General features: G+C 34.8%; 1 protein-coding gene across 5 annotated transcripts in view; it reads left to right on the forward strand.

Moving 5' to 3' along the window:
- The window catches only part of LOC126968463 (putative polypeptide N-acetylgalactosaminyltransferase 9), a 173278-nt gene extending 166694 nt beyond the window's left edge, over positions 1-6584 (forward strand). For 4 of the 5 annotated variants that reach the window (XM_050813515.1, XM_050813514.1, XM_050813513.1 and 1 more), the window contains 7 exons: positions 42-211; positions 864-1028; positions 2311-2774; positions 3300-3482; positions 3698-3805; positions 5171-5299; positions 6188-6584. In XM_050813515.1, the coding sequence (XP_050669472.1) occupies positions 42-211; positions 864-1028; positions 2311-2774; positions 3300-3482; positions 3698-3805; positions 5171-5299; positions 6188-6349 (1381 nt within the window). In that variant the 3' untranslated portion in view covers positions 6350-6584. Of the gene's footprint in view, positions 1-41; positions 212-863; positions 1029-2310; positions 2775-3299; positions 3483-3697; positions 3806-4384; positions 4490-5170; positions 5300-6187 lie in introns of all 5 variants that reach the window. The other variant, XM_050813516.1, reaches the window with a different exon arrangement.
- Positions 6585-21392: the final 14808 nt, after the last annotated feature.

Consider the following 21392-nt stretch of genomic DNA (forward strand, 5'->3'; position numbering starts at 1 on the left):
TAACCCGCAAACTTGAAGAAGCTTAGCATAATTTTTTTTAGGTGTAAGCAGCCAGGAAGATATTTAGAAGAATTGCCACAGACCTCTGTGGTGATTTGTTTCCACAACGAAGCGTGGTCTGTTTTGCTGAGGACTGTGCACTCTGTTCTCGACAGATCACCGGCGCATTTGATAAAAGAAATAGTTCTTGTTGACGACTTCTCAGATATGCGTAAGTTTTAAAGAAAATACCTAATAATTGATAAACCTAATTAGTTAATTTAAATAGTATTTCAGTAGCGACTTTACACACTATTTCCATATTGTATGTTGTGGTTTAGAATTAATAAAACAGATACAATCTGTTAACTTATTTGTATTAAGGCAAACATAACAATACATTTCATATAAAAAAGTCTCAGAGTGACAGTCGCAGTAAAATGTGATTTGAATGCACTACGATTTATATCCTTCATAATCTGCAACTAACGTTTTTTTATGATAAAAAGTGAGCTGCACATATTACAATACGAAGGTCAGAATTCTTGAAAATACAGGTATATAGATAGATACAGTCAACCGACATATATAAGTCTTATTAGCTCAGTTACTTTACTATCTACGGAACAATTATACAGATTAGTGATAGAAAGAGGAGGTTCTTTGGTACCCATCTAGCTAACAGACTGTGATAAGAAGATTTCCACTGGTGTAATAATATTATTCATGTCATGAGCAGAAGGTTCCGCTTAACTTAAATTAAGTTATCTGGTCGTAGCTTGACTTTGAAAGTTAAAAATAATATAAACTTTCTTTCAGATATCAGAAACTAATTGACAAATTGAGTCAAATTGATCCTCCGCTGATATTAATGTTTGTTTCAGCACACTTGATGCAGCAGTTAGACGATTATATGTCAGCGCTACCCAAAGTACGAATAGTTCGAGCGACTCGACGGGAAGGACTCATTAGAGCGCGACTGCTGGGGGCGCGATATGTCACTGCGCCAGTACTAACTTATCTCGACAGTCACTGCGAGTGCACAGAGGGTCCGTATACAATCCGTCTTCATTAAAACACGTAGCATCTAGACTGTCCCATCAAATTCTTTAGTTGTTTTCTCCAATAAAATGCAAAATTATACAATCCAATATTATATAGGCACCATTTATAAAGACAAATCAAATGAAATGTGTTATCATAATCAACACTTATTTCATCATCATTATGTGAACGTTATTTTAATATTGTTTTTTTTATGAAAATAAGGGACGAGACGAACTGGACCTTTAGCTGACGGTAATTGATACGCGCTACCCATTACAATGCCGTGCCGCTCAGGATTCTTGACAAAACCCAAAAATTCAAACATAACTTAACTTAACGTGTATAACTTTCTGACAACGCTTCTGTCAATTTTCTAGCGTGCCACCGTTGCTTGGCTGATCGGTGATGGCTACTTACCATCAGGAGTAACTGAGTTTAACCGACTTCGAAAATGAGGTTCTCGATTCGATTGGTTATTTTTTTATGTATGTACACCGATTACTCTGAGATTTGTCATTCGATTTTCGTGATTCTTATTTAGTTAGATGCGGAATGTTCTAGACGAAGCTATCCCGCTCAAAGTCACGCGTGGCGAGTGTAGATATCTGCTATTACATTTGGCTTGGCACTTTGGACTTAAACCCAGAATTAATAGGTAGCACATACAAATAATAGTATTTCATTAATATTAAACGTATTAGATTTGCATAAGAGGTGTATTAAATTAAATCTCTATTAAGTTATTTTATACTTTTGAATTTTAAAAGTCGGTTTTTTTAAACAAAGTTTTTTTTTTATAAACCTAAAAATATCCCGAAATTAATTTCATTTCCAGTTTTGTTGATAGTCCTACTTTTATTCGATAAGGAAATCTCTATCATCCTGCACTGTGGATGATTGCTAAACTATCAGGAATCATGTTTGAGTTTGGGTGTTAAAGCAGCAGTTAAAACTACGGTCAAGATGTCGTAGTAGTCGCACAGTCAATGGATATTTCTACTAACATTGGCTGTAGAGTATAGCTACTGATCAATAATAATATAATATTGACACACTCTTTCACAAATTATCTTGTAACAAACTAGGCATAGCCTGTACTATGAGGTATACGACAACGATATATATAATACAATATACTTACTTTAACATACATAAATACAAATAAACTAGGAAACAAACATTCGTATTCATCGTATAAATAACTACTATACTAGCTCAGTAGGCAGGGTCACTAACCATTGGGCTATAGGGGTCGATAAATTCATATGACCATTTCTTTTACAGGCTGGCTAGAACCACTGTTGGATCGAATAGCCCGAAATAAGACCACAGTGGTATGTCCAGTAATAGACGTGATCGACGATAGTACGCTTGAGTATCACTACAGAGATTCAACATCAGTGAATGTCGGTGGATTCGACTGGAATTTACAATTTAATTGGCATCCAGTACCAGCTAGGGAGAGAGCAAGACATCAGCACACTGCTGAGCCAGTCTGGTCTCCCACAATGGCTGGTGGACTATTTGCAATCGATAAAGAGTTTTTCGAAAGGCTCGGCACGTATGATAGCGGCTTTGACATTTGGGGTGGAGAAAATCTAGAACTGTCTTTCAAAACTTGGATGTGCGGTGGAACCTTGGAAATAGTGCCATGTTCTCATGTCGGCCATATATTTAGGAAAAGGTCGCCTTATAAATGGAGGACTGGTGTTAACGTGTTGAAGAAAAATTCCGTAAGATTAGCTGAGGTAAATAATTATATATAATACTAGCTGACCCGACAAACGTTCTATTGTAATATAGAGTTATAAAAAAATTTTTGGGGTATAAAAGATGCAACCGATTCTCAGACCTAAAAAATATATCGTACTACAATAATTGTATTCGATTGCCATCTTGCAACCCTATAGCGGATTTGTGGATAGAATGATATATAAAAATCGGGATACAAACATAGTTGTAGATCGTAGAAGGGCGAAAATTTGAAGTTGTGTGTATTTTTCAATGCTGAATCATAATAAAATAAAAATTAGAAAAATTGCCAAAAAACCCCTTATCATTTAGCGGTATGAAAAATAGATGATGGCCGATTCTCAGACCTACCCGATATGCACACAAAATTTTCTTAGAAATTGGTTGAGCCGTTTCGGAGGAGTTTGATAACAAACACCGGGACACGAGAATTATATATATTAGATAATGATATACTATTATAATTATTTATTTAGTACTATTCCTATTTATTACTTTTCTCATAATTTAATTATTTCTAGGTCTGGCTGGATGACTACGCCAAATATTATTACCAACGAGTTGGTAATGATAAAGGTGATTACGGTGACATTAGCAGCCGAACGGCTCTGAGGGAACATCTGGGGTGTAAATCATTCGAATGGTATTTAAAGAATATTTACCCCGAACTATTTATTCCTGGAGAATCCGTTGCTCATGGAGAGGTTTGTATTCAAATTATTATTTATTTATCTATTTTTTTTTATATATAAAGACTGAGGCTACGATTTTCAAAAAATGGGAATACAAATTCTCTTAATTTGTTTAATTAATGATTTTATTCTATTCATTGTTTAACATGATTTAATATATTGTAAATTATGTGTCGAGTGCAAAATACTCTAATACAATTTTTTTTTTCAAAATTAAACTTGAACAGGTTCGAAATGTCGCCTTCCAAAAAATATGTTTGGATTCACCAACGCGGAAGTCTGACCATCACAAACCAGTCGGACTATATCCGTGTCACCGTCAAGGAGGAAATCAGGTCTTTAATCCATTAAGAACAGATTTCGAGCGGCAGTACCATGAAGAATTATTAGTACAATTTGATAGGCTGTTCCGTTTCCTTTGCACTCGCACCGCACGTCCCGTAGCACGTTTTCTATGATGTTATGTTTCCACCATGCACGAATTTGTTTATCATTTTTTATTTTCACAATGACACGTATTAGATTCGCAACGACGCACCGGGCGTTCCCAAATGCCTCGATGGAATTACACTCGATGACAGTCAAGAAGATTCGGTAGCAATAATGTTACACAGGTGTCATGGAGGTGGCGGGAACCAGGTACCACTAAATAATCACTCATCTGTTTGGGGTACTCGATTATTCTCACCACCTCTTATACTGATAATCAGGAATGAGTGTTTCACCGTACTACTTTCATCACAAGAATATTGTTTAAGATAAAAGTTAAATTTTTTAGTAATTAATAAATTTTAACAATATAGTTTTCAATTTAAAGTATTTTATCAGAATTTATAGTTTTATCTTAAGCAATAAAACAATTTGCACGCTGGCTTTTTTTGGCACTCCCGTTTTTAACATTTGGATGGCATTAGATCGCGAACCCGTCTTCAGACATGTGCATCGATTCAGCCGCTGGTCCTGAAGACATGAAAAAGCCAGTTGGCCTCTGGCCTTGCCACGGAGAATACGGGAATCAGGTTTGTGAACAATGCCACCATCCGTTACGATACTCTTATGCTTTTGCTTAGCTTTTTTAGTTGGTGATTGGTGGTGGTCTGGGTGAGTACTGAGTGCAGATGGGGCTGCTATGTAAAATTCTTATGAACTTTAGGTGCCTGAAATTATATAGCTTTTATTCTGTATAGTATTTTTCTGTACTAACAGCATCCATTTATGGCAAGTTTGAAACAAAACAGCTTCTGGATATTTGATAACATTCATTTTCATTTTTATTTTGTTATTTCTTGGTACTGTCGTTTCGAAAATAATTAGCTCTAAGTCAACATGCTATTATATTTTTACCTTTTACTCATCATCATTATATTTTAATACTGAGTTTATAACATAAACTTCTTTCAGGCAGTCTTTGTCTTATATAAAAATTAAACATAAAATTCTTTCTGTATTGTATAACTGTCACCTATATATTTAAATTATGACTCTTGATATATAGCTTTCAGTATTATTTATTTTGATTTTACTGAAGAGGTTTTGGGATGATTCTGTAATCGTTTCTTTTTACCTATTATTCAATTATTTAATTTCTCCTTAAATTTGTTTTTGATTGAAAAATTTTCATTAGGCCTTTTTATTATATGCCCTATTTTTTCTGCAAACTATAGTGAAAGATTTCTCAATTTGTCTTTTACTTTTTTCAGTATTGGATGTACTCTAAGAATGGTGAAATACGTCGTGATGAGACTTGCCTAGACTTTTCCGGGCACGACGTTGTACTCTATCCGTGCCATGGGGCCAAGGGTAACCAACTGTGGCTGTATAACCCCAGTGTAAGTCTTAACCTATTAATATGAAATCCGAAAATATTTTTAATAATAAATTCTAAATAAAACCAATGCTGATACATTAATTCGATCTTGGTCGATTTTATGTTTGAATGAGTATTATTCTTGTTTTTATATATATATAAGAGGGTGTAAGAGGCTTACGGCTGCTCATGGACATCCGCAGCACCAGGGATTAATAAATGCGTTGCCGGTCTTTAAAGTGGAAGAATTCTCTTTTCTTAAATATCCCTAAGTCGTATTGGTTCGGGAAAACAGCAGCCGGTAATTGATTATACAATATGACTGTGCGAGGAAAGAAATTTCTTGTAAAACGCGTAGTTGTGCAATGCCGGACGTCAACGTGATGCGGGTGGTATTTTGCATTATTACAGAATGTCCCGTGGTGGTGTTCGGCTGCTGGAATCAACCCGAACAGCTCCTCTGAGCACTCGCCGTGATAAATGCGATAGAAAATGCAGAGAGAACCCACATCTCTACGCAATTCTACTATATTCTAATGTTCTACTACATTGTCTATCAATTTTTCTTTGAAAGAGGGGGCATGTAAGCCTACGAGTCACCTGATGTTAAGTGATCACCGCCGCCCACATTCTCTTGCAACACCGGAGGATCATAGGATCGTTTCCGGCCTTTTAAAAACCGCTTTTTTTAAGGTACCCATGTCGTATCGTCCTGGAAACATTCAACAACAACAGCGAAGCATAATAAAATGATTGTACTTAATGGCATACATCATAACCATTTTCTATACCTACGTATTTGTCGTATGTAAGCCTACTTAATAATGATCAAAAAGAAAACTTGACATTCTATTATATATTACCTAACAAATTTTCAGTGTTTAAAAGTTGAACATTTTTGTTTTCACAGACGAAATTGCTAAAGCACGGCTCGAGCGAAAAGTGCATGGCAGTTAATCGTAATAAAGACAAGATAGTAATGGAGGCCTGTAACGAGTCAGAGCCGAGGCAGATGTGGAAAATGGAGAACTTCAACGCGGATAGACTCAGCCCAGAACTTGCTGTTGAGTAGCCGGAAGCCTATGATGAACTCCTGTTCATATGAGCCCACTGATGGACACTACGTAATATATCGGTGATGTGGCTATTGTGTTTGGCGCGATTTTATTAGGTGATCCTATTTTGATAAACTTAAAGTAAGGGCTACATTCAATAGTTTATTTTGTCTTTTATTTTATTAGAAGTGTTGCAAATTATGTTTCAGTTATATAATTTCACTGTGCAGCGTCGTGTTAACGCAATTTTTTGAAGATGAAATAAGGCGCTAAATAAGATAACTTAGGGGCATTTTTGCGCACACCTTACCGTTTAGTGGGTAATATTGTTACAACACGGATGTTTTATACTGGTTGATACTATTTTGAATGTATGTCTTTATTATTATTGCTATAATATGAGAGAGAAAAAGAATTAACGGTTCTAAAATGATCTTTCCATGTATATAAACACTTGTTGATGTACACTCATGTTAAGTGAACGATTGATATTTTAACCCCATTATGGCCTACGACTATGTATTTTTTTTATTAAATTTGAATGGTATTCGATGTAAAGTATTATTTTCTATGCCTCTGGTTTGAAATACATTATACATATCGAACTACATATTAATAACTTAGGTAATATTGATTACGAAGTAATTAAATAATGATTTTTGTCACTATGTCCTAGCTCATAAGCTAGATGTGATTTTGTACTGTAAAATAAATTGTACATTTAAATTTAGAATAGAATATGTGATTTTATTTTGAGAGAATTAATTATTTATATCCCTTAAATAATATGAGAAAATTAAAATTTTATTTCAATTATAAAGAAAAATAGAGGACAGTCACAGTCTGTCACAATGACTGAAGAATGTTTATGTTTTATGTATATAGGTATTTCTGGCAAAAATTGAGTAACTTAAATAATTTTTAAAATGCCCTATGTAATTTTTTTTCTATGATATTTCAGAAATTGTACAAAAATATTTTCTTCTAATTTTGTACGACGTTATTAGATGTTGTTTTATTTATTCTTAAAATCATTAAAATTTCAATTTAGCCTTACTTTATTGATAGTTGATTTATTTTCCAAATAAACGAAAATGAAAATTATAATTTAGGATATATCCAATATTTATGTTTGACTATCACTGTTATTTATAATAGCTTGTCTTAATTGCTCATGTATTTGTATGTTTTTCATTATCTATGTACAGATCATATAAAGATTCCTAACATTCCATTTCTCGCAGGTGTTATGTTGTAATAATAAATAATATGTTTTTGTACATACACTTGATACTGCCAGTAATTTAATATAAAATAGAATAGCTATTTTGTTAATTATACAGGTCAAGAAGGATAAATTAGGAAATAAATTATTTTCAATACTTTATCCCTCTCTAATAGGCTAACAAAACTTCATACATGTTATCTCTTGACATTCCTAATGTGTGCATTTTGTTTAATAAGTTTGACGTTAGATTCGATTGTTTTAAAACCACCAGTATGGAATGAGCTTAACTGTAAGCTTATTTTCTTTTATTACCTACTAGCTGACCCGACAGACGTTGTTCTTTACATAATCAATAGAATACTGTTTTTTTATGAATTTGTCAATAATGAAATTGTTTCACAGCAGAACTGTCAAACTGTGCGTCAATAGATTCTCTCATAGAAAATGTATCCATACAAAACAAATATTGAAAAAAAAATAATAATTTTGGGTCCCAAATCGAAATAAAAACTATCCTATTTCTTAAGCTGGACTAAACTGCACTCCATGAAGTAATGCCCATTAAAATCCCTTCATTACTTTAGGAGTTCACTGGAAACAAACATCAGGACACTGGATTTATTTATATTAAGATATATCAATTTATTGTATCATAGTATTTTAGTTTGATACGTCATATCTTATATAATAAAAAAAAGTTGTGAATATCTATATTATTCAATTTTCTTCATCTTTCTTCTATCGTAAAATATTTTTGATGTGCAATTGAATATATATAAAGCTCCTGGAAATTTTAGAGGTATATGTACGAAGTGTGCTTTGAAAGTATCTCGGTGGAAACCTCTGTAGATATGTGTTTTTTTTTTTTAATTTGAGCATGAGTTGTTGGAATTAGGTATACGTATATACAATATCATTTATATTCTACAAAAATCATCCCTAGAGCCAATTCTATAAATAAATTATTAAGTTTATTCCATAAAAAGGACAAATTGTTATTGTGCTATAGAGAAATAAAGATTAATCAATAAAGTAGAAGATAGAAAGGCAATGTATGCCTTTCTATCTTCTACACCTTATGGGAGAGATCTACATATTATTTTCTTACTATTTTTCAATAATTTGAATTCTGCAGGACATTTTCAGCCATTACTGAGATACTTTTAATGCTTCAATAAATAGTTTTACAATTTATGTACAGATTCCTAGATAGAGAGTAATAAGATGTTATAAATGTGCCTTATATTTACGTAATAATTGTATTGAATGTTATAAATTCTCTGTATATAATGCAAAATTATGTCTAAAATGTAAAGTATAGAAATGTAATAGATGGCGGTAGTAGTGTTTGTAAAATAAAGCATTATGTTGGATTTGTATTTTTATTTGAAGCTTATTTATATGGGAAAGAGTGACCTGTCAAGGAAGACGCTCACCTAATCAGGGCGTATTGCAGTGCAGTGCAGCTGAGGTTTATATGAGATGAGGTGAATACTATAATACATTTTTTATGGAAAAGGGGGACAAACAAACATGGTACCCATGTCGTATCGTCCCGAAAATACCGCGCAAGGAAACTCATTCCACAACTTTGTAGTACGTGGAAGAAAGCTCCTTGAAAATCGCACTTCGGAAGACCGCTACACATCCAGATGGTGGGGATGATATCCTAACTTGTGGTGTGTCGTGCGAAGGTGGAATTCGGCGGCAGGAATCAGGTGAAACAGCTATTCGGAACACTCCCCGTGATAAATGCGGTAGAAGACACACAATGAAGCGACGTCTCTACGCAACGCCAGGTGATCCAGCCGTTCACAGAGCACTGAGTCTCTGACATTCGAGCTGCTCTGTGTTGCACGCGGTCAAATGGATCGAGCTGATACTGGGGTGCGCCAGAGCAGAGATGACAGCAATACAGCAGTAGTTAAATGAATTAACATTGTTATTATTTGCAAACTTAATCGTTTGTCAGTAAATATTATGATAACCTGATAAAGGTAGTGACGAACGGTTGGATGCGACTTGGTAAGGTAACTTTTTTTATGAAAATAAGGAACGAGACGAGCAGGACGTTCAGCTGACAGTAATTAATACGCCCTGCCCATTACAATGAAGTGCCAATCAGGATTAATGAAAATCCCAAAAATTCTGAGCGGCACTATAACTGCGCTCGTCACCTTGAGAGATAAGTAGTCAAGTCTCATTTGCCCAGTAATTTCACTAGCTACGGCGCCCTTCAGACCGAAACACAGTAATGGTTAGACATTACTGCTTCACAGCAGAAATAGGCACCGTTGTGGTTCCCATAATCTAGCCTTCATCCGGTGCAAAGGAGCCTCCCAGCTGGTAGCTATCCAAGATCCGTAACTGTGGAAGTCTTTAAATGATGATGATGAGTAAATATGAAATACATATATAGAAAAAACCCATGGAAGCTATTTTTCACGAAAGTTTAACGACATTCATAAAATCTTTTATAGCCAGGAAGCTTGTAGTAAAGCGTATCCTGAACATCCAAATAATAGCTCAGGTATTGGTCCATGTCATCGTTTATTAACGGCTGTGTTTACGATCGGACACAATTCACATAAAATTCGGACATGTAAGCAATGTTACTGTTATAAAGTGTATAGGTTTTCACTGTCAGTAAAAATCAAGCCTGAAGATTAGTTTAGATAGAACCCCCAATATAAATTTGACGGCTTGATAATAAGCTCATTTACAAGATGCAGTACTTACTTGACTTCTTATTTGAGAAGGTACTTATGTTTTTTTTATGTCTGATACCTACATACCTACTCGTTATTTGAAATTGAATTACTGCAATGTGAACCAAATTCTGTTAATTTATTAATATTACATGATATTTTTAATTAAGAAACTTATTGAAAATAAACACAAATTATGGAATAATAATTTGTGTGCGTCAATATCTGAGAGCAAGTGATTAGTTAATGAAAGGCGAAAATTAGAGACTTATTGATGGTTGCAGTAATTATTTGCGAATGCAAATAGAACAATTTAATAAACATATGAATAAAAAAATCAGACATCGTATCGTGTATTACGCAAACCAACCACTAAATAAAGCAGCATGCTCAGAGATTTAACACCAAAATTTCGAACTTTTTCTCTCTTCACGCCTTACTAGCTAATTACGGAAATACAGACCGGCTTGCAACTGTGTAGCATACTTACAAGCAAACGATATCGTATACAAGTATTAATTGTTTGTTTCCAAGTAGAATCTGATGATGGGTTTTACCCAGCCAATTAATTATCTACTTGTATTATAGTCCGACAACTTCGTGCGCGAACGTCCCACAGGGTGGTGGTGAGACTGCCGTAACTCGCTGATATCTTAATACCGCGTCACCACCACCGTCTGTCACCCCGTGGGACGGTCGCGCACGAAGTTGTCGGACTATAGACAAGCGGTCGAGTGTATCGCGCACTACTGAGTACTCTTCAAATATTGAAAAATGAACTGGCGCTGTAACAATATATAAAATATATTATGTTAATATGGAAACCACCATTATTTATTTATTTTTTGATAATAGCTGCAAGTATTATATACATAATAATATAATAATATAACTGTTGTAGTTTTTGAGATACAGACCGCAGATAGATAGAAATGTAGGTATAGTACATAGCAACCCATACTACCTAATAATTATAGGATTCCCGTTGGTTTCCCTTCGACTACGAAATCCGAAATCCTATTGACTTAAAATGAAACTGTGCAAAATACATATTACCTAGTCTTCAGTGTAGCCGCGCGGTATATTAAAAAAGTTTTACACAGCATCAAATAAAACTTTAAGATTCGTTAGTCATTGCGCGTGACCCGAATGCGAACGATATAATAAATTGATTTCTTCTTGGTCGTCCCGCTCTGGTTGTAAAGGAAATCTTAAAGCTTTTTGGATAAACTTACTTACGTTTTATATACCGATTTTATATCTGGTATTTCCTGTAAGTTAAATAACATTTTTAATCACTGGTGAATTATGTACATTTTAAATGTACAGTGCAGTTTGTGCATATCATTCAAACTTTAGAGAACAAAATAAAATTTGATTGACGAGTGTAAGTGACTCTCGTTTTTGAATAAATTGTGAAGAATAAGAAATTAATGTCAAATTGAGACATAACTAATAAGTGTTTAATGTTTTGTCTTTTTTAACGTTATCATTTAGGCCTTGTTCTTTATAATAACCGTTGTTACTAATAATACTTGTTGGCAAATAATTTTTTATTAATTTATGGAATAAATTAATGATTAATATAATAAATTTCATAATTATTATGTTTTTATTTTAATTTGTTATTTTTGTGTGCTGATTAATCTGATACCGCCTAATTACACTGCAAAGACAACAAGACACGCCACAGACTAGGATATTATCCCACCATCGGGATGTCTGACTGGCTGGCTGGATGACTCTATCCGGAGCTGGATCTCTACAGTGCAGATTTTACTGCACGTACTGAACTTACTTCCACGTACAACTAAACTACGGAATGAGTATCATTTGTGTGGTATTTCTAGGTAGATACGACATTATTTGATGGTCACTTTTATCATCATCGTTTTAGCCGGAAGACATCCACTACTGGACAAAGGCCTTCCCCAAAGATCGCCATGACTATCGTTCCTGCGTTGCCCTCATCAAACAGTCAATCAATCAAAAGTCCATCTTGTGGGGGGCCTACCAACACTACGTCTTCCGTCTTTAGAATATTCGAATCTTATTTGATGGTACCGCCAAAAAGCGCATATACATTTCATATAGGATGGCAACGCCGTTGTGATTCCTTTGGTGTTACGGGCAGTAGCAGCTGATCACTTAATAATATTATGACGGACACTTGTTTGTCCTCATCTTCAATAAAAAAAATATAATTCCAATCAGTTAGCTTCAGCTGTAGACATTCCAACGGGTCTAGCTTCGATTTGAATACAGTCTGATAATCTCGAATGAACATTAGTAAGAGGGATATGATAAAGCTTTTCTGTTCTTTTTTTTTTGAAATACGATATTACAAACGAGGATATAAGTGAGTCATTTGGTGATATCATAATAAAGTTATGATCGCCGTCATAGTTTTTTGCATCACAATATGATTGAGGCGATGCAAGAAATTATGACGGTGGGCCAACCATACATTTTTATAGTATAGTAGATTATATTTAGTATTTGAATTTCACTAATGAAACTCTATTTAATGTAATACCAAAATAATGAATGCTATTTAATTAAAGTTCCTCTGAAAACCAGGAACAGAAACTAAACGTGGGGTAAATTAAATATTTTTTTCTAAAATATTTAAAAGTTGGTGGCAAGCTAAATAAATATAATACAATATTCAATGCAATTCAGGAGAAATAGAATTTATCTTACACATAATATATAAAAATAAAATGATATAATATGTATGTAGACACACAAGTGAAGTTGCAAAGATATCGAATAATCAACATTATATTTTGTAATCTTACCACTGTAAGCCTGAATAGAATCCTCAAGAAGCTCGAAAGAAACTTGTCAAACCCGTATTTTCGAATCGATCCAAACTTTCACGTTTCACGAGTATTTTGGTGGTGTTCCAATAGTCATTGAATACAGAAAGTTTTTCATTTACGCTTTCGGACGTAGACTGAATAATATATGAACGTGAGCACGTTTTAGCGTGAAATCCGTTGGCTTTAAGGATTTTCAGCTTCCTACTTCTTTTAATAATGTAGCTTAGAGATTTAAACGGATGTAATGAATAGTTTAATTGGTGGTAGAAAGAGACAAAAACATACTTTTATTTCTATGAAAAAAATTATAATTAGTAGCTTGATATATTCTTGGTTTGATGTATAAAAATTAATAGTAATCGTAAACACGTAAACATCAATGCGAATATTCTTACAACTCTCTTATATTTAGTATGTATAAAAGGCTCTACCGATCTTACTCGTGGTTCAAGGAGAGTAGAGATAGAATATTATTCACTCTGTGAGTCCCACTGCAACATATGTCTTCCAAAATAAGTGCCTCAACTGGTCGAAGAAGAGGATAAAAGGCTAATCACGTGTAAATGAATTGAGAACTTACAAAGACCTATCAATGTGAGTAGTCATCAAAGAAGCCGCCACCGCTATACTAAGAATCTATACAACGTCAGGATCCTCTCCCAGAGTTTGGCGGTGCTAGCTACGCTATAGAGCAATGCCTTTACCTTGGAGCTAATCCAAGTGTATCATTTATCCTTGGATAAAATTGCTTCTAATAACGGAGTGATGCTACAAAGGATCAAGGGAAACAGTGCTTTATTAAGTAACCATGCCCTATCACTCAAACTACGGGCCCAATGCCACGCCTTTCTAGATGAGCACAATTCTATTGTAGAGGTTGTTTGTTTGTAGCCGGAACTCTCACTCTTGTTATTTTGTAAAAACAGAAGTAGCTAATTGACCGCCAAAAATCTTCGGAAACAAGAGTCAGAGAGTGGGAGTCACAATCGAAAACACGAGCCCCACACACCATACCACATGAACTAATTCATACAAATGAAGTAATCGCCAAATGCAAGTTATGAAGAAGGAATTAGAACTAATTATATGTACAAGTCGTAGTCAAGAACCTCGAACACTAGAAACGACTACGAAGGTGATTCGGTATTCTTAGTTCAGATTTAATTTGTGTGCGGTGCCATTGCCGTGACTAGTCCATTGCCACGAATGTCTCAAGCTGTAGACAGTCAAAAGAAGCGATACCTGCACCCAAACTGATACGAAGACTTATCAGCCTCAACAGACATGACATCCGTATAATGATGGGCACCCGAACGGGTTATACATCACTAAATAAGCACCTTTTCACAATCGGCGCAACGGACTGTCCTAAGTGCAGAGGCTGTCTAGCCGAAGACGAAACGGTCACTCAGGTAATCCTGGAATGTGCGGGGGTGGCCAACCAATGATCAAAAACCTTTACTAATACGAGGTCGCTCCAGGATGTCTACGAATACCCTAGAAATGTTCTGAACTTCTAGAAGAAGCTGAGCTGGTTTGAGTAACTGGGCAACACTGCACGCAAAATGGACCCATATAAGTGGCTTAATTGCGGAAACAGGAGCCTCTATAAAATACCATACCATTGCGGACGAGAGCTGGCGCCGGGCGAGTGCCGAGCAAGCAGTGAGGGAAGAAACTATCGAGCAAGGCGGTTGTGTCGCACGTGCGTTCCGGGAACACCACGTTCTTCTTAGTTATTACATAATCTAATAAGGCTTTGTGAATTGTACCAACCATTACGATTGTAACGTTTGTTGCTAATAATGATAAAAGCGCGTACACCTTTCTTAAAGGCCGGCAACGCTCCTGTGATTCCTCTGGTGTTGCAAGAGAGTATGGGTGGCGGTGATCACTTAACAACAGGTGACCCGTACGCTCGTTTGTCCTCCTATTCCATAAAAAAAAAAAAATGATACAGTGTGTTCGTAAGACTGTATTTTACTTGCTCTCGTTTTCAACGCCCACAAAAATGGAGATCCTGACTATGAGACCGGCCTTACACCATCATATATATGCCCAGCCACTGAGACATTGTCCACAGAACCCCGTACATAATGTATGATTTTCTGAACAACATGCATCTCCAAAGTGCTGCATGATGTTGCTCCTCAACATGCAATAACATCCTCATTACATTGGAGAACGATTACATATCCTTGTATTCTTCAATTCGTGACACACAATATCTAGCGAAATTTTCTTGCAGCTTGGCGCTCACGGATGCGCATGATGACGCGTATTGACATCTATTAAAATGTCTTTCTTCTTAAAGATTGATCCGAAGGGTCACATATAAAGATTTTGGATTTACCAACTCTTGAGTCACTTACACAGTACTTCAACCGAACTGGTTTCTTGGTACCTCGGACAGGTCCTTACGACTGTTGAACGACTAACGCCTTAGAGGCTAAGGTCAGAGTCGAAAATCATTAATCACAATCTCTCTCAAAAGTGCATTAATTTTGATGGCTTTTGTAACTTTATCTACCATTTTCTGTACCAATTTATATGCTTTATACCACTAAGGTATTACCACTATTCCCGCCACAAATTATTGATGTTAAGACTTTTGGAACGTACTTTTTTAAGACTATATAGAATTTTTATTACCAGCCTGTACGTCTTCAAATTATTTAAGCATATCCTTCTACATATAAAATATACTTCAATTATTATCGAAATACTTAACTTATTAAGTTTTTAAAAAATTAAAAAAAAAAAAAACAATGTAAAAATATATTTCGTTAGAGAAAATATCATCTTTGTAAATAGTATCTGGCGTTGAGCTACATTAACTATTAAGTTCTGCTTTAAGTCGAAGGATTTCCTTAGCTGTAGCAATTTTTTATTCACAAAAACTCCTTTGGTAGAGTGAATTCGAATCAAATGCTACTTAGCTTACTACGGAGGAATTTTTTATGGATGGAATAACGCAGTCTCATAAATATTCAATAACCGGAGAATTTCGCTGTTTGAATTTGTAAAGAAATGTATCACTGCAGTTTCTGTTTGTTCTTCTTGAAAAGATTTTTATGTTGTTTTATAATTATATCTACATCAAATTATTATAACTAATTCTAGTAGGCTTCATAAGATATATAATAGCTTTAAGGGTAAATGTTATACACTTCGACAATAAAGTCCCAGCCACTGTTCAGGCATTATCTATAAATAAATTTAAATGTTTTATAAAAAAATGGCTCTGTCGTAAATCCTATTACTCCACTGCTGAATATCTAAATGATCGGACAGCCTGGGACTAGATTGTGATTATTTTATAGCGACTGTACAATATTGTATATGTTTATTGAAAAGAGCGCATAAAAAAAAGAATGCTGGGAGAGTTTCTTGCGCCGCTTCTTCTCTCTCAGAGCGCCATTTGTTTCCGAAGCGGTAGTAGTATCTAGTAGTATAAGAAATGACATCAAAAAGAATTCTAAAGGAATCAATTTTGAGAAAATAAATGCCTTTTATGCCTTTTTATATCATTGTTTCAGCACTAGCTAGCGTTGTGTTGACGTCAAATGTTACAACTAATTATACCTGTACTGTGTAAGTAAAATCCTTATTTAGATTGTAAATATTTCTAAATTTATTTTTGTCCTTGCAATTATTAATAATAATATTGACATACTTTTTACACAAATTATCTTGCCCCAAATTAGGCATATACAATAGGCTATATAGCCTGTGTTATGGGTTACTTACTTAAACATACATATAAACATCCATGACTCGGAAACAAACATCCACCATATAAATGCTTGCACCTACCGGGATTCGAAACCGGGACCTTACCTTAGTAGGTAGGATCGCTAACCAATCGGCTATACAGGTTGTCAATAATTAATGGATTGACTATCCATACTAGTCATTTGGAAGATTACATTAGATTATAATGAAGGATAAAAATCTTCCTACTTGCCTCTTTACCTTCTTGATTTCAACATTACTTTACATTTTGCTTCATACGGTATAGGATTTTGCATGTAGGTACATTTTGTTATCTTGTTTTAGAAAGAACATATAAATCTTGTTTCAAAAACATAAAACTAATAAGTACAACAAATGATTATCTTTAAAAATACTCATTTATTATAAAATATAACTATTTTTCCACTTTTAATCGAAAGCAAGATCTGTGTAAAATAAAATAAAAAACAATGTAAATAATTTATTGTCTTATAGCCTGTTTCAATAGCCTTCAAATATATTCACTCAAATCACCCTAACTATAAGCAATCTATTGCTATACGTAAAATAATACGCATGGCCAGTACACTGCGCGAGCGAAAAATCACACCGATCTGAGGCAGGAGATCCGACCACGAGAAATGTTACTAAAGGTTTGATGCTAAAATCTTAAGTAAGTAAACTTTGATATGTATACTTGTTAAATCTTTCTCAAAAAAAATATATACAAGTAGCTGTTCTATGTTTTATTAAACCCTATTTTATAAAGTTTTAAGCCGCACTACTTTGAACAGTAAACCGATTTTTACGCAGTTTTCAGGCGATCGGTAAAGTCATTTTAAAACTAATCCAAAGAAACCACATTTAAAAAGGTATTTATCGTAGTTTTTTTGAGATTTCTTTAAATGTACCGGTCCGAATTGTATTCAAAATCTAAGTTTGGTCAAGCGGTTTCGAATGGCGCCAACCGCGATGAAATCGGTCTAGCTATTCAAAAGTTATAACAGGTTTACATACATCCATAAACACAAACACACACACACACACACTCACACATAAAAACATACATACAGACCATTGCGGGAATATACAGGGAAACTTCCTAGGACCTTAAAACGCTGAGATCTGATGAAAACTCGTTTTTTGAGAAACGGACTAAAACCAATGACATACCGATTTTCAAAGATTTTCAAGCGGGAAGTTAAAAAAGTGTATAATTTTATTTTATGGAAGAGAAGTACTAGCGTGATTATATCAACAATGATGATATTTTGTCACAAAAACTTTTTTTTATTAAAAAGGGAAAGAACATTTATAAGTTTAAATACAATTATCACAGTAGCGGTCGGTACATGAAAATGAATATTCTTATAAAAGACAAATAAATGGATCTTGTGGTCACTAAGATTTTCTTCTTTAATATAGATTAAGTTACATTTGCCGTTGTAAATTCCTAATTAACGACGACGCTCTTGATATTAACGTTCTGACGTTAATATCAAGAGCGTCGTTCTTGTCGTTCGTGTTCTCCTACTCATGAACTTTACCAGTGGGAGGCTCCTTTGCACAGGATGCCGGCTAGATTACGGCGCCTATTTTTGCCGTGAACATTACAGTGTTTCGGTCTGAAGGGCGCCGTAGTTATTGAAATTACTGGGCAAATGAGACTTAACATCTTATGTCCCAAGATGACGAGCGCAATGTAGTGCCACTCAGAAGTTTTGGGTTTTTCAAGAATCCTGAGGGGCACTGCATTGTTATGGGCAAGGCCTATCAATTACCATCAGCTGAACGTCCTGCTCGTCTCGTCCCTTTTTATGTATTTAAAAAAAATGGAGTCCAAATAGTGAATAATACCTACTTGGATGAACAAACCAGAGATTCAATTTAAAGAAGCATTTGCATGGAACCATAGGAAAGACAGTAATAACCGCCACTTGAAAAGCTTACAAGAAAAAATATTGTGATAGAGTGATGAGCTATTGGTAAAGAGTTATGAAAATAACAATATTATTTACTTTCCAAACTCAACTCAGTTCAAAATAAAATATATTGAAATGAATATCTGAACCAATATCACTAAAAATACTCAACATTTCACGTGACATCCCGGCAATAAAACACGATATTGCGATGTGTTTACTAAAATATGTGTGACACATCGCCTTATCCCTTGTTCCTGAGTATATTACGCGTGATGTGCAAAACGACATTTTCTTACAAGTTCATATTATTATTTTCGATAAGTTATCGTGTCTTCAATTCGAATAATTGCAAAATAGATTATGATTTTGAAACTAAAAACGCGAACTAAATAGATAAAAATATGTGTAATGTATTTATTATTTAAAATACAGGAAACCATAGTTTTCTGAAGAAAGTGTGAAAGTGAAACAGACGTTCAATGAAGAGATCTTTTCAAGATTTCTTTTTTTTTTCCGAAAAACCTTTTAATTGATATTATCAACTTTGTTCATCAAAAAACAAAGTAATTTAACAACTTGTCCCTAATACTACTACAATAAAGTCTATAATTTTTTTTTCGAGACACAGGGGGGGTTAATAAAATAAACCTTTATTGCTGTTATTTTTAACTTAATAAACAAAACATATTTAAGTATAATAGAGGTAACTAAATATCATTAACTTAAACTAACTAGGTGCTATCGCTGGCATTCGTTGTTCTCCCCTTGCAACAGCTTGTCCTTCGACAAAGGCCTCCTCTAAGGCTTTTCACTTGTCTCTATCGTTTCCTATACGTAACCATTCTGGGCCCGCTGCTTTCTTAAAATCAGTCTTCCCATCTCTTTGTCAGTCTTCCTCTGCTTCGTTTGCTTTCTCTAGGGTACCATTCGGTTATAATTTCTCTTTCTTTTACTCTCAAAATATTAGGTCCTTACATATGAAATTGGGGTTTTGTATGGGAGGAACAAAAAGTCGAATATTTTTAAATATAATATATTTAATTAATCAAAGTATGAAGCATTGTTTTCTATGCACTTTTGCCATCTAAAAGGTAGTTCATTGATCCCTTTACTAAAAAAACCAGTCGGACGGGAATCAATAAAATCTGTGAAGGCGATTTGGACTGCCCCATCAGAGTTAAATTTTTTCCCTAGCAAGAAGTTTTCCAAATTTCGAAAAAAATGGTAATCTGTTGGAGCAAGGTCCGGGGAGTACGGAGGATGTCTTAAACATTCTAATTGAAGCTCTTCTAATTTGGTAGCCGTCTGTTGTGCAGTGTGTGGTCTAGCGTTGTCGTGAAGTAGCAGTGGCGTGGAGCGAATGACCAGCCTAGGTTATTTGGCCGCTAGCTTTTCCATTATGGTTTGTAATTGCTGACAATAGACATCAGCCGTAATAGTCTGGCCAGATTTGAGAAAACTGCAATGAACAATACCGGCACTAGTCCACCAAACGCTTACAAGTAACTTTTTTGGGGTTAATTTTCGCTTGGGGCAGGATTGGGCTGGCTGGCCAGGATCCGACCATAGCGCTGAGCGCTTCCGATTATCGTAAAGAATCCATTTTTCATCACAGGTAATGATTCGGTTTAAAATACCTTCATTATTGTGCCGGTTCAGTAATGTAACGCAGCAGTCGACGCGCGTTTGCCGGTTTGCTTCAGTCAATTCGTGAGGTACCCACCTTACAAGCTTTTTAATCTTCCCAATTTGCTTCAAGTGAATTAAAACAGTTTTATCACTAACACCGCAGCTAACTCGGACGTGGTTTGCGATGGATCCGCTTCCACAATAGCCTTCAATACTTCATTATCAACTTGGGTCTCAGGCCGTCCACGGGGCTTGTTCTGCAGGTCGAAATTTCCAGAACGAAAACGTTGGAACCAAAAACGAACTGTGTTTTCTTTTGCAACATGACCGCCATACACATCATTCACCCTTCGAGTCGTTTTCGCAGCACTAGTGCCACGACGGAACTCGTACTCGTAAATAATGCGATACTTTAAGTTTTCCATTTTGTAAAATGAGTGACGCAAAAAGAAAAAAACAAATGAATGACGGTCATCGAAGCACAAATACATGAGTAAATAGCTGTACAAATTTGAATTTGGAATTCCTTACCAAAGAGGAGAATATAGTGATTAAAGTGGCCAGTACGAAATACGCCAATTTCATATGTACGGACCTAATAATATGTCCAGTCCAGCACCATTTCAATTTTCTGTATACTATTTGAACTTTTTTGGACTTAGTTATCCCTTTTATCTTATATATCTGTACTCTATCTCTTCTGCTTACTCCCAATATTACATATGTTGCATATATTGGTGATATAATTATTAACTAAGTTTTTGAACCTTTCAGGTTTCTTATATAATTTAAGTTAATACTAAACGTGGGCCATATTGAAAGTTTTCAGACTGGCCATTCGTTATAAAATTTAAAAGAATTACAATATTTGAAAGTAGAACACTCCGAGAGCAGGTAATATTTTAGTTTTTGAGATTGTCCAAATTGGCATTGTTTTAGAAATGTTATGTTGTTAAGATTTTCGATGTGGCTTAAGACAGTTGTCAGAGATTTCAGAATATAATTATGTT

This window comes from Leptidea sinapis, chromosome 15 (assembly GCF_905404315.1).
Source record: "Leptidea sinapis chromosome 15, ilLepSina1.1, whole genome shotgun sequence".
Classification (NCBI taxonomy): Eukaryota; Metazoa; Arthropoda; class Insecta; order Lepidoptera; family Pieridae; genus Leptidea; species Leptidea sinapis.